This window comes from Pyrus communis, chromosome 12, assembly GCF_041283825.1.
Source record: "Pyrus communis isolate YQ-2024b chromosome 12, ASM4128382v1, whole genome shotgun sequence".
Taxonomy (NCBI): Eukaryota; Viridiplantae; Streptophyta; class Magnoliopsida; order Rosales; family Rosaceae; genus Pyrus; species Pyrus communis.
This window is the reverse complement of record NC_142576.1, coordinates 15,068,400-15,084,293: the sequence shown is the minus strand read 5'-3', so window position 1 is coordinate 15,084,293 and position 15,894 is coordinate 15,068,400. Positions and strand designations below refer to the sequence as shown.

General features: G+C 37.8%; 1 protein-coding gene across 1 annotated transcript in view; it reads right to left on the bottom strand.

Moving 5' to 3' along the window:
- Positions 1 to 2,000, bottom strand: part of LOC148692377 (uncharacterized) — a gene marked incomplete at its 3' end in the record, with an annotated part of 36,582 nt that extends 34,582 nt beyond the window's left edge. The window contains exon 1 of the mRNA XM_088680923.1: positions 1,972 to 2,000. Within this exon, the coding sequence (XP_088537049.1) occupies positions 1,972 to 2,000 (29 nt within the window). The remainder of the gene's footprint in view (positions 1 to 1,971) is intronic.
- Positions 2,001 to 15,894: the final 13,894 nt, after the last annotated feature.

The window sequence follows — 15,894 nt, the reverse complement described above, 5'->3', positions numbered from 1 at the left end:
TAAAGGGAGATGATTAAAGGGTGTTGAAAGGTTTGAAATGCATGTGTAATGGCTGAAATTGTGAAGAATGAAAGCTGGAAAATAAAAGGGAAAGCTGGAAAGGCATTGAAAGCCCACGTCAAAGGGGTTTTTGGTGGTGTAAATGCATGTGAATGCATGGCATTTGAAGTGATTGTTATTTGGAAATGAATGTGATGCATGTGAGTTAGAAATGTGGCTGAAATGATGAGAGACAAAGTGGAAGAATGTGGTTGAAATGGTTGAGGAAGGCACGGCAAGGGATTAGGGGGAGCATGTGCTTGTAGGGTTGATATGTTTGAAGATGCATGTGTTGAATTGGTGGTTGAATGATGAAAGAATAAGTGAATGATTATGATAAGTGATAAGTGAATGATTATGATAAGTGTATGATATGTTAAGTGATAAATGAATGATATGTTGAGTGATAAATGAATGATATGTTGAGTGATAAGATAAGTGGTTATTGATATGTAGATGAATGAATGATATGATAAGTAATAAATGAATGATATGTGGTGATGATAAGATAAGTGTATGATATGATAAGTGGTGAATGAAGGAGTGGAATGTTGGAATGTTATGCACGACTAAGGATATAGGAAAGGTTTAAATATCCTAAAACTAAAGGGAACAAGGTTCCAACACTTTGGTCTTCAATTAGGTTTTCAATTTCGTCCAACACTTTGGCTCCAAGCATAAGCTATCCATCCTTAGCCCAAAAGTGCTCCAAAAGTCTCCAAAATGCATCTTTTTGCTCCTTTAGCCCTTTCGGCCTACAAACACACGAAAATAGCTTAAAGTACTAAAATAACTAAAGAAACATAACGTAAATGCACGAGAACAAGCCATTTAAGTCGCATGAATATGCTCCTATCAGTTTTCTTGGGAGACCAAGAAACCCTGCCCGTCATTATCTCCTCCTCACTCATGGCACAAGAAGAAGCTAAGTTAGTGAGGGTGTTAAAAGAGTACAAAATAGCAATTGGTTAGACCTTGGCCGACATCAAGGGAATAAGCCCTACCACGTGTATGCATCGTATACTTTTGGAGGAGGGGTCTAAAGCATCTCGAGAGGCTCAACGCCGACTCAACACTCCAATGATGGAAGTTGTGAAGAAGGAGATAATTAAGCTCTTGGATTGTGGAGTGATCTATCCCATTTCGGATAGTCGTTGGGTGTCTCCGGTTCAATGTGTTCCAAAGAAATCCGAAGTAACTGTGGTGACAAATGCTGAAAATGAGCTTGTTCTTACTCAAATCCAAATAGGTTGGAGGGTTTGTATTGATTATAGGAAGCTCAATGCCACTACGAGGAAGGATCATTTTCCTTTGCCATTCATTGATCAAATGCTTGAAAGGTTAGTGGGTTATGATTTTTATTGTTTTCTTGATGGATATTCAGGTTATAATCAAATTGTAATAGCTTCGGAAGATCAAGAGAAAACCACTTTCACATGCCCCTTTGGTACATTTGCTTATCGTCGCATGCCATTTGGTTTATGCAATGCACCTGCCACATTTCAAAGATGCATGATGAGCATATTTTCGGATTATGTTGAGAAAATTACTGAAGTTTTTATGGATGATTTCAGCGTTTTTGGTGATTCATTTGATGGTTGTTTTAATAATCTTAGTTTGATTTTAAAACGATGCATTGAAACTAACCTTGTTCTAAATTGGGAAAAATGTCATTTCATGGTTAAACAAGGCATAGTTTTAGGTCATATTATTTCTGAAAAAGGTATTGAGGTTGATAAATCAAAGATAGATCTTGTGCGCCGCTTACCCTCTCCTACTTCGGTTAGAGAGGTTCGTTCGTTCCTTGGACATGCAGGTTTTTATCGAAGGTTCATTAAGGATTTCTCGAAGGTCTCCCAACCTCTATGCCGTCTCCTACAAAAAGATGCAACTTTTGATTTCAACAAGGAGTGCACGGTAGCTTTCCAACACCTCAAGGACTTGCTAACCATAGCACCCATCATTGTTCCACCAGATTGGAGCCTTCCGTTCGAGCTCATGTGTGATGCATCCGACTATGCGTTAGGGGCTGTTTTAGGCCAAAGAAAGGACAAGAAGCCGCATGTTATCTACTACGCATCCCGAACATTGAATGATGCTCAATTAAACTATTCGACCACTGAAAAAGAATTTCTTGCCATTGTCTTTGCTTTAGATAAATTTCGATCATATTTACTTGGTACTAAGGTTATTATTTTCACTGATCATGCAACTTTAATGTATTTGTTCACCAAGAAAGAAGTCAAACCAAGGCTAATTCGATGGATGCTACTTCTTCAAGAGTTTGACATCGAAATTAAGGACAAAAAGGGGAGTGAAATGTGGTGGCTAACCACCTAAGCCGTATGGTACATGAGGAGGAGCCTTCACCTATTTCAGAAACATTCCCAGACGAGTAATTGCTATCCATTAAGGTAAGTGATAGGAGCATATTTATGCGACTTAATTGGCTTGTTCTCATGCATTTACGTTGTGTTTTCTTAGTTCTTTAAGTCTTTTAAGCCATTTTCGTATGTTTTCAGGTTCTAAGGGCTAAAGGAGCAAAGAAGTGCACTTTGGAGTCTTTTGGAGCACTTTTGGGCTAAAGATGGATAGCTTATGCTTGGAGCCAAAGTGTTGGACGAAATTGAAGACCAAGTGAGCCTAGAATCGAAGGAAGAAGGAGGAATCAAGAATTGGAAACCAGTTTCCATTATTGGGAGTTTCCATTTGTGAAGGTGTCCATTTTTGAAGTTTCCAAATAATGTTGGTTGCCTAAATCACATGTTCTGGAAGCCCTAGACATGTCCTAAATTGTGCCTCACCTTACCTTCCTTTTCTCTCCCAAAATCTGCAAGATTATGTCACAATCCCTTTCTTAAAAGTCTTAGCCGCACCTATACATTTCCTTTCACTCAAAATCTGCAAGTTTAATTGCACTTTCCCCTTCTTTTCCTCCCTTTGCCGCAAGACTTAGCCCTTCTCCTTAATTCCTGATTCTTAGAATGGATTTGGGGAATTAAACACTTACTTATTTCCTATGCAAGCCTTGCCGTGCAAGGGAGATAGTTCTTTTCTATTTCCTTGCATTAAAAAACATTACTATTGTGTTTTATGCCATTGCCGCACCTATTAACCACTTTCCTTTAATTTTCTGATTTGATTTCCTATTTCTAGAAGCTTTTAACTTAATTTCTGTTTACCTAAATAACCTAGGGTTTTAATTCCTGAAATCCTATAAAGAAACATTCTTGTTGCAGCCACAAATGAATTGATTCATTCACCATTCACGCCAGAAAATCATCCCATCCCTCTAACACATCCATACTTCACCATTCTCCATATTTTTCTGCCCAAAACCTCTTGTGCCACAGCAATTAGGAGAGGAAGGAGGCCTTGAACGTTTCATGCTCGCAGATTGGAGTGTTCTTAGGTGTACTTCGTTCTTGTTTTCAATGTTTACTTTGTTATTACTCTCTGAGTTTGCTGTAATCATGAGTGGCTAAACCCCTAATTAGTTAGGGGAAAGTTTGAAGCCATGAACATGTTTGAAATATGAATTGATTTCTTCCAATTGTGATTTGTTAAGTTGTGATTGCAATTCAATTATCTGTTTATTAAAAACTTGTTTGTGTATGTTGATTAAGGATGCATACTTAGTTTTCATGCATGAACTCAATACTAGTTTATAAACGAGTTTCACCTAATCGTCACAAGTTTATAAACATGAGTAGTGAAGGTTGCTAGTCACAATCGCGTTAATTGAATTCTTGGCAAGAGTATCATGCATTCATAGTTACAATTGCCTCGTCAACACTTATGATTCTCATAGAGCATAATGATCTCTCACTGTACCTCTTCTATGCATTCATGTTGAGGACCGTTGGAGAATAATTTGAATTGTCGCATGCATCATCCAATTGAATGACATAAGGAAATCTGAGGGTTAATTAGTGCATCACGGTTAACTTGGGGTGTTGAGCATCATAGTTAGTGAAAAGCAATTGGAAAGTCGATTCATATACAAATATGTCATGTGTGGAGAATGGACCTCTAACTAATCCATCCATCATCTTGTTTTCAAAATTCGTTTTACAATCTGCCTAGTTTTATAACTTGTTTTGTTATTTCAATTTTCGTCAAATCAAAACCCCCCTTTACTTTCTTGTTCTATAGTGTTTAGAATCTGTTTCGTTTGTGTTTTAAAGTGTTTTGAGTCAAACCATAACCTTAAATTCGTCCAAAATTGTGTTTAAGGTCAGAAACTGCCTAGTTAGTGTTTTTAGGCAGTTTTGAGTCTTTTGAACCTGTTTTGAGTCCTTTGAGTCTTTGTGAACGTTTTTAACTTTGTTTTTATGTTTTTAAGTCAGTTTAGAGGTTTTAGCAAGCCCTCCTAATCCCCGGTCTTGAACGATCCCTACTTGCATCCTTACTACAATTTGACAACAAGAGGGTTAATTTGTGTGCTTAACTATTTTCGCATCAAGCACCAGGGACAGTGACATCTTGGGAAAGTATGAAACGAGCGTTCTTGGAGAAATTTTTCCCCACTTCAAGAATCATTCTCCTGAGGAAACAAATCAGTGGCATACAACAAAAGCAAGGTGAATCCTTTCCTACTTATTATGAACGTTTTAAATCACTTGTTGCTTCTTGTCCACAGCATCAAATGAAGGAAGAGTTGCTCCTTCAATATTTCTATGAAAGCCTTCTACCAATCGAACGTCAAATGCTAGATGCCTCGGCGGGGGGAGCTTTGGTAGATAAAACACCCATGGCAGCCAAGACACTCATTGCAACCCGTGCATTGAATGCACAACAATACGAAGGCATGGGACAAAGGGATAACCCACGGCCACAAGTTAATGAGGTAAGCTCTTCATCCAATATTCAATCTCAATTAGCTAATCTTACTTCTATTGTGTCTCAGATGGCCGAAGGTATGAGGATCCAAGGACCAATGGTGTGTGGAGTATGTTCTATCCAAGGACATGTTTCTGACAAGTGTCCTCAACTTATTGAGAATGGTGGATGGGAGACCGGGAATGCAATTGGATTTCAAAGCCAAAGTCAACCAAGGAACGATCCATATTCCATCACCTACAATCCCGGTTGGAGAGATCACCCAAACTTCAAGTGGAGGGAGCCACAACAAACCCAATCACAAGGAGGCTTTAGGCAACAACCCCCGGGCTTCTACAACAATCCATACGCACCCACACAAGCACCTCCACAATCTGCCCAAACAAGTTCAGGTAACACTTTAGACAATGATACACTTCTTAAATTACTAACTAACTTGTCTCAGGGGCAAGAAAATCAAGCCAAGGCAATGCAAAACAATGACAAAAGGGTGGATCAATTGGAGAAACAAATTGGGCAGATTGTGGAGTTTGTAGGGCAATTCCGAGACCAAGGCAAGCTCCCAAGCTCAACCATTCCAAACCCAAAGGGAGGGTTCGAAACGGCCAATGCAATCATCTTGAGAAGTGGAAAAGAAGTTGGGGCAGGTCCTAAACCATCCAAAACAAGTCCTAATGACGAAGGGAAGCTGCAACATGAGGAGGAGGATGCAAGCAAGCCCACGGCAAGGGTACAAACACCATTGCCGCAACTACCTAGGCACCCTAATGCATCCAACTCATCCAATTCGGCCACCAAGGGTAAGTTGGGTTCAAATTTGATTAATTCTAACCCCATTCCACCCAATGTTCCTTTTCCTCACAGATTTTTGCAAATTGGAAACACTAGATTTGAACAATGCATGTTAGATTTAGGTGCTTCTATTAATGTCATGCCATATTCCATTTATGCATCTATGAACCTTGGTGAGTTAAAACAAGATGGCGTTATAATTCAATTGGCCGATCGTTCTAATGTTTATCCCAAGGGAGTCCTTGAGGATGTTTTAGTGCAGGTCAATCATCTCATCTTTCCTGCAGATTTTTATGTCTTAGAAATGGAGGATTCGAGCCATGCTCCATCATTGCCAATCTTGCTAGGCCGTTCGTTCATGAAAACAGCCCAAACAAAGATTGATGTGGCCAAGGGAGCACTAACAATGGAGTTTGGTGGTGATATAATTAAATTCAATGTTTATGACTCTATTAAGAATCCTAACGATAGTCATTCTTGTTTTGTCGTAGATGTGCATAAGGAAATAGGGCCGAAAGGATCCACACTTATCACGAAGGATGTATCAAGAACCACCATTGGAGAAGAACTTGGAGTGATTGCCCTACAACCACCCAATATGGCCGAAAGTAGCCATGGTGACATTGTTGATAGGGCTGCCGATTTTGAGCCTTCACCACAATATGTTTGTAAGTCTTCAATCCCAATTTCAATTCCCATTTCAATTAATAGGTTGTTACCTTCTTTGGTGCAGGTGCCCAACCGACTTAAAGGTGGTGGGAGCATTTACATGGACTTTCGAAGCTAAAACACCACCATCAGGGAGGATCACTACCCCCTCCCATTCATTGAGCCATATTATGAAAGTGTTGAAGGGCATGTTGTGGAAGAGATTCCCTTGCATGCCGTGGGTTCCAAATTGGAGTGAAGATGTGCTTCGTCCGGCTGTACGACGTTAAAGCAAGCGCTATGTGGGAGGCAACCCATCCATTCAACAAAGGAAGCCCTAGGAATCCCCCAAATTCCAGATTTGCATTCCTCAAACCCTTCTCTTTGTTGTTGTTTCTATTCTGCCATGTTATGTTGTTTAGTTGCTGTTTGTGTGTTTACTTGTGTTTTATTGGAATTTATGATTAAAACATTGAGGACAATGTTTGATTTAAGTGTGGGGGGGGGGGGGGTAACTAAGTATATTTGATGCAAATTCGTGGGATTTTATCACCCATAACTTCAAGTGTTGTTCCTTGCTGTTTTAAAGTGTTTTTAAGCTGTTTTGGAGTGTTTTAGTGTGTTTTGTGTTATAACTCCGAAAATCATATAAAAATTTGAAAAACATGTTTTGAAAAGCCTAAAAAGAATGTTTTGAGTTGTTTTTGTGTGTTTGTGTCTTAGGGTACCTTCCAACACAATGATGAGGATTTGGTTTTTAATTGCATGACTGTTAAAAAGAGTTATAAACATGGAGAAAAGTTTGATTTACTCTTGGTATATGCTTGGTTATGGTTATAATGTATGACTTCACATGCAATCATAAAAGAAAAATTAGTTTTTGTAACATGCTTGAAGGAAGGAACTCAAACAAATACTACAACCTTGTGAGACTTGAGCCTAAACGTTATTTGGAGAGTTAAAATCTGTGCATTATTGTTTTCTAAAGTCGTTGCATGATCTCATTATTCTTTGCTTGGTTACTACTTAGAAGGCGTTTCATTATATAGTTCCAAATGCTAGAACTCATGCCCATTTCATTCGAAGCATGTTATTGATTTGCATAACACATATTCAAGAAGAAGTTGTGTAGTGACCACCACCAAAGCCAAATTGCCGTGTATCCTACTTCATTATATGTTTAAGTTAACCCCATTGAGCCTTTTAAGCTTACATTCTTTGTTAACCCACTTTATCCTCACCTAGCCTAGATTAGGACCATCCACACCCTTATTCTTGAAGCATAGCAAAGCATGATTTGAATTGAACTCCTTTTGATTAATGTATGGCAGAAAACAAGTGTGGGGGAAGTATTTCTCATGTGAGTTAGTGTGCCATAGGCACGGGTGGAAAAGAAAAAAGAAAAAAATTCGTGGAAAAAGAAAAAGAAAAGAAAAAGTTGTGAAAAGAAAGAAAAAAGAGTATGAAATCAATGAAAATAAGTTCACATGTTTATGGTAGTTGAAGAAAGGGTCCAAAATGTTGAATATGGCCCTGAGTGTTGCTTAGATCTTCCCTTTGTGTTAAAAGTTGATTTCTGTGTTTTAAAGTGAATTCTAAGTCTCAATTTCATTACTTTGCTTGCTATTGCTTCGAGAATGTTTGTTATCCCTATCCTTCCATTGTTAACCAATACCCCAAGCCCCATTACAACCCTTGACTTCAATCTTGAGTGTTATGTGTTTCAATTTGTGGAGTTTGAATTTGGTATGAGCATATGGTGTCACTGGTTCTCGCGTCTAAGTAGTAGCATTCCATTCATGAGATCATATCTAAACATGCTTATTAACTCCAGAAATTGCTTTCTTTGTGATACATATATGTGAGTGTTCGTTTTCATGTTTACATCAATCTTCTCACATATAACTAGATTAGGGTGTGTAGTTAGAAAATCTGAGTGAAAATTGAGTGCATATCTTGTAAGGAATTGAGCAAATTCTCTAAGGCATGTTACTCCACTCAAAACATGGTTTTAAATGCTTAATTGTGAACTAGTATGTGGTGACTGTGATTAAGTATGTGCTCAAGTGTAAAGATGACCAAAATCTGTGGGAATGATGATTTTTAACATGTCATGTGCATTGGAAATCCCTGAGGCAAATGTTGGAAGGTTTAGGTTGTGTTTTGCTCGTTTTGTCTAGTTTCGTGTTCTTTTGTTTGTTTTGTTTTGCTCGAGGACTAGCAAAAGCTAAGTGTGGGGGAATTTGATAGGAGCATATTTATGCGACCTAATTGGCTTGTTCTCATGCATTTACGTTGTGTTTTCTTAGTTCTTTAAGTCTTTTAAGCCATTTTCGTATGTTTTCAGGTTCTAAGGGCTAAAGGAGCAAAGAAGTGCATTTTGGAGTGTTTTGGAGCACTTTTGGGCCAAAGATGGATAGCTTATGCTTGGAGCCAAAGTGTTGGACGAAATTGAAGACCAAGTGAGCCTAGAATCGAAGGAAGAAGGAGGAATCAAGAATTGGAAACCAGTTTCCATTTGTGAAGGTGTCCATTTTTGAAGTTTCCAAATAATGTTGGTTGCCTAAATCACATGTTCTAGAAGCCCTAGACATGTTCTAAATTGTGCCGCACCTTACCTTCCTTTTCTCTCCCAAAATCTGCAAGATTATGTCACAATCCCTTTCTTAAAAGTCTTAGCCGCACCTATACATTCCCTTTCACTCAAAATCTGCAAGTTTAATTGCACTTTCCCCTTCTTTTCCTCCCTTTTTCCGCAAGACTTAGCCCTTCTCCTTAATTCCTGATTCTTAGAATGGATTTGGGGAATTAAACACTTACTTATTTCCTATGCAAGCCTTGCCGTGCAAGGGAGATAGTTCTTTCCTATTTCCTTGCATTAAAACACATTACTATTGTGTTTTATGCCATTGCCACCTTCCTTTAATTTTCTGATTTGATTTCCTATTTCTAGAAGCTTTTGACGTAATTTCTGTTTACCTAAATAACCTAGGGTTTTAATTCCTGAAATCCTATAAAGAAACATTCTTGTTGCAGCCACAAATGAATTGATTCATTCACCATTCACGCCAGAAAATCATCCCATCCCTCTAACACATCCATACTTCACCATTCTCCATTTTTTTCTGCCCAAAACCAACTCTTTGCCGTCCCCTACATCCTTCCCAACCCTAAATCCATCATTCTACATCATCCATAACCCCCAAAACTCACAATAACCTCTTGTGCCGCAGCAATTAGGAGAGGAATGAGGCCTTGAACGTTTCATGCTTGCAGATTGGAGCGTTCTTAGGTGTACTTCGTTCTTGTTTTCAATGTTTACTTTGTTATTACTTTCTGAGTTTGCTGTAATCATGAGTGGCTAAACCCCTAATTAGTTAGGGGAAAGTTTGAAGCTATGAACATGTTTGAGATATGAATTGATTTCTTCCAATTGTGATTTGTTAAGTTGTGATTGCATTTCAATTATCTGTTTTATTCAAAACTTGTTCTTGTATGTTGATTAAGGATGCATACTTAGTTTTCATGCATGAACTCGATGCTAGTTTATAAACGAGTTTCACCTAATCGTCACAAGTTTATAAACATGAGTAGTGAAGGTTGCTAGTCACAACCGCGTTAATTGAATTCTTGGCAAGAGTATCATGCATTCATAGTTACAATTGCCTCGTCAACACTTATGATTCTCATAGAGCATAATGATCTCTCACTGTATCTCTTCTATGCATTCATGTTGAGGACCGTTGGAGAATAATTTGAATTGTCGCATGCATCATCCAATTCAATGACATAAGGAAATCTGAAGGTTAATTAGTGCATCAGGGTTAACTTGGGGTGTTGAGCATCATAGTTAGTGAAAAGCAATTGGAAAATCGATTCATATACAAATGTGTCATGTGTGGAGAATGGACCTCTAACTAATCCATCCATTATCTTGTTTCCAAAAAAATTCGTTTTACAATCTGCCTAGTTTTATAACTTGTTTTGTTATTTCAATTTTCGTCAAATCAAAACCCCCCTTTACTTTCTTGTTCTATAGTGTTTAGAATCTGTTTAGTTCGTGTTTTAAAGTGTTTTGAATCAAACCATAATCTTAAATTCGTCCAAAATTGTGTTTAAGGTCAGAAACTGCCTAGTTAGTGTTTTTAGGCAGTTTTGAGTCTTTTGAACTTGTTTCGAGTCCTTTGAGTCTTTGTGAACGTTTTTAACTTTGTTTTTATGTTTTTAAGTCAGTTTAGAGGTTTTAGCAAGCCCTCCTAATCCCCGGTCCAGAACGATCCCTACTTGCATCCTAACTACAATTTGACAACAAGAGGGTTAATTTGTGTGCTTAACTATTTTCGCATCAGTAAGTGAGCCTTGGTATGCGGATTTGGTGAATTATTTGGTGACTAAACAAGTTCGAAACACTCTAAACAGAAACCAACGTGAGAAATTGAAAAAAGATGCTAAGTTTTATGTTTGGGATGATCCATACTTGTGGAAATATTGCTCGGATCAGATTATACGTAAGTGTGTGCATGACATGGAATTCAATTCTATTTTAACATTCTGTCACACTTATGCATGTGGGGGACACTTTAGGACACAACGGACAACCCTTAAGGTTTTAGAATATGGAGTTTATTGGCCAACTTTATTTAAGGATGCTAGAACCTTTTGTATGTCTTGTGATCATTGCCAAAGAATGGGTAACAACGTCACGCATAAGGTTTCAACACCTTATCATCCTCAAACCAATGGGCAAGCTGAGGTTTCAAATAGGGAGATTAAGCAAATTCTAGAGAAGACCGTTGGGACAACAAGGAAGGATTGGAGCATACATTTGGAGGATGCATTGTGGGCAGATTGCACGGCATATAAGACACCCTTGGGCATGTCCCCATTTGATGTGAAAATTACTTGACACACAAATTAAACCCTATTTGTGACAATTGTAGTAGATATGTAAGTAGGGATCGTTCTAGACCGGGGATTAACTAGGGATGCTAATCTATACAAATAAGACTCAAAAACACTAAACTAGACTCTATAGACTTAAAACTAACTTTAGACACTTAAAACAGCAGCCAATACTCAAAAAGACTCAATTTTAGACTCAATAAGGGTTTTGGACGAAAATAGGACTTGACTTGACTCAAAAGACTCAAGGAAAACAAGTTTTGACTCAAATATGAAGACTAAGTAAAATGGGGATTGTTTTTGACGAATTTTAGACTCAAAACAAAAACTTTATAGGAAACACTTTTGAAAAACGAATTTAAGTAAAATAAATGGGTAAAAGGCTAGTTAGAGGGTCCTTCTCCACACATGATATATGCATACAAACCAATGTCCAGTTATTATTCCTTTAGACTATTAATGACAACGCCCCGAATTAGTTGCATCGCACAACTAACCATCAGATTTTCCTTATTTCATTGAGTTAGATGGAATACGCATCTAAACCAAATTATCTTTTTCAAGTTCTTTATATGAGACGCATACAAAGATACATATCAAAAGTCATTAAGTTTTGTGAAAACTATAAGCATTGACAAGGCATTCATCACTATGAAACACATGAGACTCATACCGAGGATTTACTTAACGCGATTGTGACTAGCAACCTCCACTACTTGTGAATATAAGTGAATAACTATTATGTGAAACCCCTTTATATTCTAGCATCAAATTCATGCATGCAAATTAAGTGTTAACCCCCAACCCACATACATAGACCAGTTTTAATAACTTAGATAAGCAAATCTCATTCATGCCTTAAGAAATAATAACCGGACGTAATCAATTCATATAAAACATATAATCATGGCTTCGAATTCACCTCCAACTAAAAAGAAATTAGTTCCTCACGTTCACAAAACAAAGATAATTAAATTTAAACATTGAACTAAGACAAAGGATAGAATACACCTAGAAACTCTCCACACCCCAATGGCAGATTTCAAACCCTCCTTGGATGGCAGATTGCACAAGTCTTCTTCTCCTTCCTTCCTTGCTTGCAGCACTAGGGTGGTGTAGGGTGAATGGTGGAGTTTGATGGCTGAAAGTATGAATGAATGAATGAGTGAATGGATGGATTAAATGGTGAGGCATTGGCTGTTTATATAGGCTAATTATGCACACTTAGTGAAGGACAAGGATTGCACAATCCCATGGAAAAAGGGTTAAGTCTTTGTAGAAACCAAAAGGGAAAGGGATAGGGAATTTTTGCCAGAAATTAAGGGCTTCTAGAAACTAGGTATTTTTTGGCAGAATTTAGACATCTAGAAGGGGTAAAGGGTAGATTTCTGGACCTAAATGGATAAGGACTCATGATATAGGTGTAGAGGAAGGATTGCAACTCCTAAACCTACAAGGAATGGTCCACATGCGGCAAACAAATGGATAAGGCTTCTAGAAACTGAAATAGGTGTTTTAATGTGTAATTAATCCCCTCTAATTAGCTAGATTTAAGTTTTAACCTGATTTGGATAGGATAGGATAGGATAATGTTAGAGTTAGGAAAGGATAAGGTTGGTTGGGATAAGATAAGGTTGGATAAGATTCCTTATTTCTTGTTATTTCCTTATCTTCTTTGCATTAGGACTTCATCCACCAGATTTGTAGCCTTTCCTAGCCCTTCTTGACTTCAATTTCGTCCATCCTCTATGCTCCATAGTTAAGCTATCTAATCCATGCCCAAAACTGCTCCATTTAGCTTCAAAATGCCCTTTCTTGCTCCTTTTGCCATTAGGACCTAAAAACATAAGAAAATAGCTTAAAAGACTAAAATAAATAGTAATTAACTCACCAAATGCAAGGAAACAACATAACTAAGTAGCATAAATATGCTTCTATCACCATTTCGGCTCATTTATGGCAAACCATGCCATCTTCCCGTAGAATTGGAGCACAAGGTGCATTGGGCTGTCAAAACATTCAACATGGACATTGACGCCGTTGGAATTCATAGGAAGCTCCAATTGAATGAACTTGAAGAGATTAGGAATGAGGCTTATGAAAACGCTCGAATTTACAAGGAGAAGACAAAGGCTTTCCATGATAAGATGATTCGAGGCAAATCATTCTCCATTGGGCAGAAAGTGCTACTCTTTAATTCCCGCCTTCGCTTGTTTCCTAGTAAGTTGCGTTCCAAGTAGGTTGGCCCGTTTGTTATTACTAATGTCTTTCCTTATGGTGCAATCCAAGTTCAAAGCTTGAAAACAGGACAAGAGTTCAAGGTGAATGGCCATCGGTTAAAGCCCTACTATGAGAGTTTCGAGGAGCATCTTGTGGATGATGTACCCCTCCAAGCCGTGGGGACTAGTGAAGCTTAACATGGCATATTTGTCCGGCTAGAAGACGTGAAAGCAAGCGCTTCGTGGGAGGAAACCCATGCATTCAACAAGGAGAAGATGGAACTTCCACTCCAAACCCAGATTTGCGTTTCTAAACCCTTCTCTTCGCTGCTTTATGTTATTATGCTTAATTGTTTGTGTTTGTTTGCTTTTGTGTGAGTGATGTGATATATAATAGCACACAAATTAAACCCTCTTTTGACAATTGTAGTATATGTATAAGTAGGGATCGTTCTAAACCGGGGATTAGGAGGGGTTGCTAAAACACTTGAAAACTGACTCAAAAACGTAAAACAAAGGTTAAAACACTAAACTAGACTCAAAGAATGTAAAACTAAACACTAGAACACTCAAACAAACCAAAAGACTCAAAACAGCAACAAAACACTCAAAACTGCCTTAAAAACACAATCTGGGCAGTTTTGAACACTTAACACTAATTTGGACGAAAATACAATTTGTTTTGACTCAAACGACTCTAAAACACACTTTTGGAAAGATTTGGAATAAGTAAGAAAGGGGGATTTGTTTTTGGACGAATTTAAAAGAAAACAAGTAACTTAAAACTTAAAACAGATTTTTGGACGAATTTGAGTAAAACCAATGGATGATGAACTAGCCAAGGGATACTTCTCCACACATGATACATTCAAACATAAGTTGATTTCCAGTTGCTTTTTCTATAAACCATGAACCTCAACACCCCAGATCACGACATCACTAATTAACCCTCAGATTTCCCTTAAGTTATTGGATTGGATGACATCATACGACAACCCAAAGATCATTACGTTCAATGGAAATCATAAGTATTGACAAGGCACTTGTAACTATGACATCATGATACGCATGCTAGGAATTTACTTAACATGATTGTGAAAACAACCATAACTACTTGTGAATATAAGTTTGTAACGATTATGTGAAACACCCTTATATTCTAGCACCAAATTCAAGCATGCAAATTAAGTAGGCCTCCCTAATCAACATACAAGAATAAGTTATCCATCAAACGGTTAAGTAAATTGCATTCACAATTTATGAAATCACAACTGAAATTTATCAACTCATATTATAAATATAATCATGGCTTTAAAGCATCCCTAGGCTAAAATGAGTTTAGCCTCTCATGTTCATAACAAAACAAAGGAAATTACAATTAAACATTGAAAACAAAAGATAGATTACACCTAGAAGCGTTCCAACACTTCAACTCGAATGCATAAACGTCCAAGGCTTCGTCTTCTTTCTCCTCTTCTTTGCTAGGTCACGGCACAAGTGCTAAGGTGGGTTTTATGGATGAGTTTCTGTGTTTAAGGTGGGTTTATGGAGGTATGGTGGTGCGGCAAGGCTAGTGGTGGTGTAGGGTGGTTTGGACGAAGGTTTGAAGGTTGAAAGATGGTGGAAATTAGGATGGAAAGCTGCAGCAAGGCTGGATGTATTTGTCAGTGAAGGCTGGTTGTGTGGAAGGGGGAATTAGCTTTCTAAAGGTGCGGCACAAGGGTATTTATAAGGAAGAAAAGACCTAAAGGCTTTATTACTTGGTTTAGGAAAGGAATTAATTCTAAATCTTTGAAGAATAGGAAACACAAAATCAGAGATTGAAAGAAATAGGAATGTGACTTGCGGCAAAGGTTAGAGAGAAAGGGAATGTCTTTTATTTCTGAATTTAGGCAAGGATTTAGGAATATAAAAGGGTATGTGAGTTATGGCTGAGATTGGTATGAAAAAGGAAGGTGTTTAAGTGTTTAAAATAGGGAACAAAGCCCTTCCTTGCACGGTAAGGAAGGGAGACACAAGGAAACACACGGCATTGTCCTAAGGTTGCAAGGAATGTTGTTTTTGTGACCTAGAATAGATAGGAGCCTTTGATCTTGCTGAAATATGGAGTCTTTAAGGATTAGGAAAGATTAAACCAAAATAGGAAACCTTGGCTTAACTTTCCTACTTCAAGTAGGAAACCTTCTTTGACTAGGATTCCACATTTGATTAGGAATCCTCTTGTGATTAGGAATCCTAACTTCATTAGGTCTTCAATTTCGTCCATTCCTTTTGCTCCAAACATAAGCCATCCATTCCAAGTCCAATTTTGCTCCAAAATGCTCCAAAATGCATCTTTTTGCTTCCTTAGCCATATGAACCTAAAAACACACGAAAATGGCTTAAACTACTAAAACAACTATGAATTAACAATATAAATGCACGAAAACAAGCTAAGTAAGTCGCCTAAATA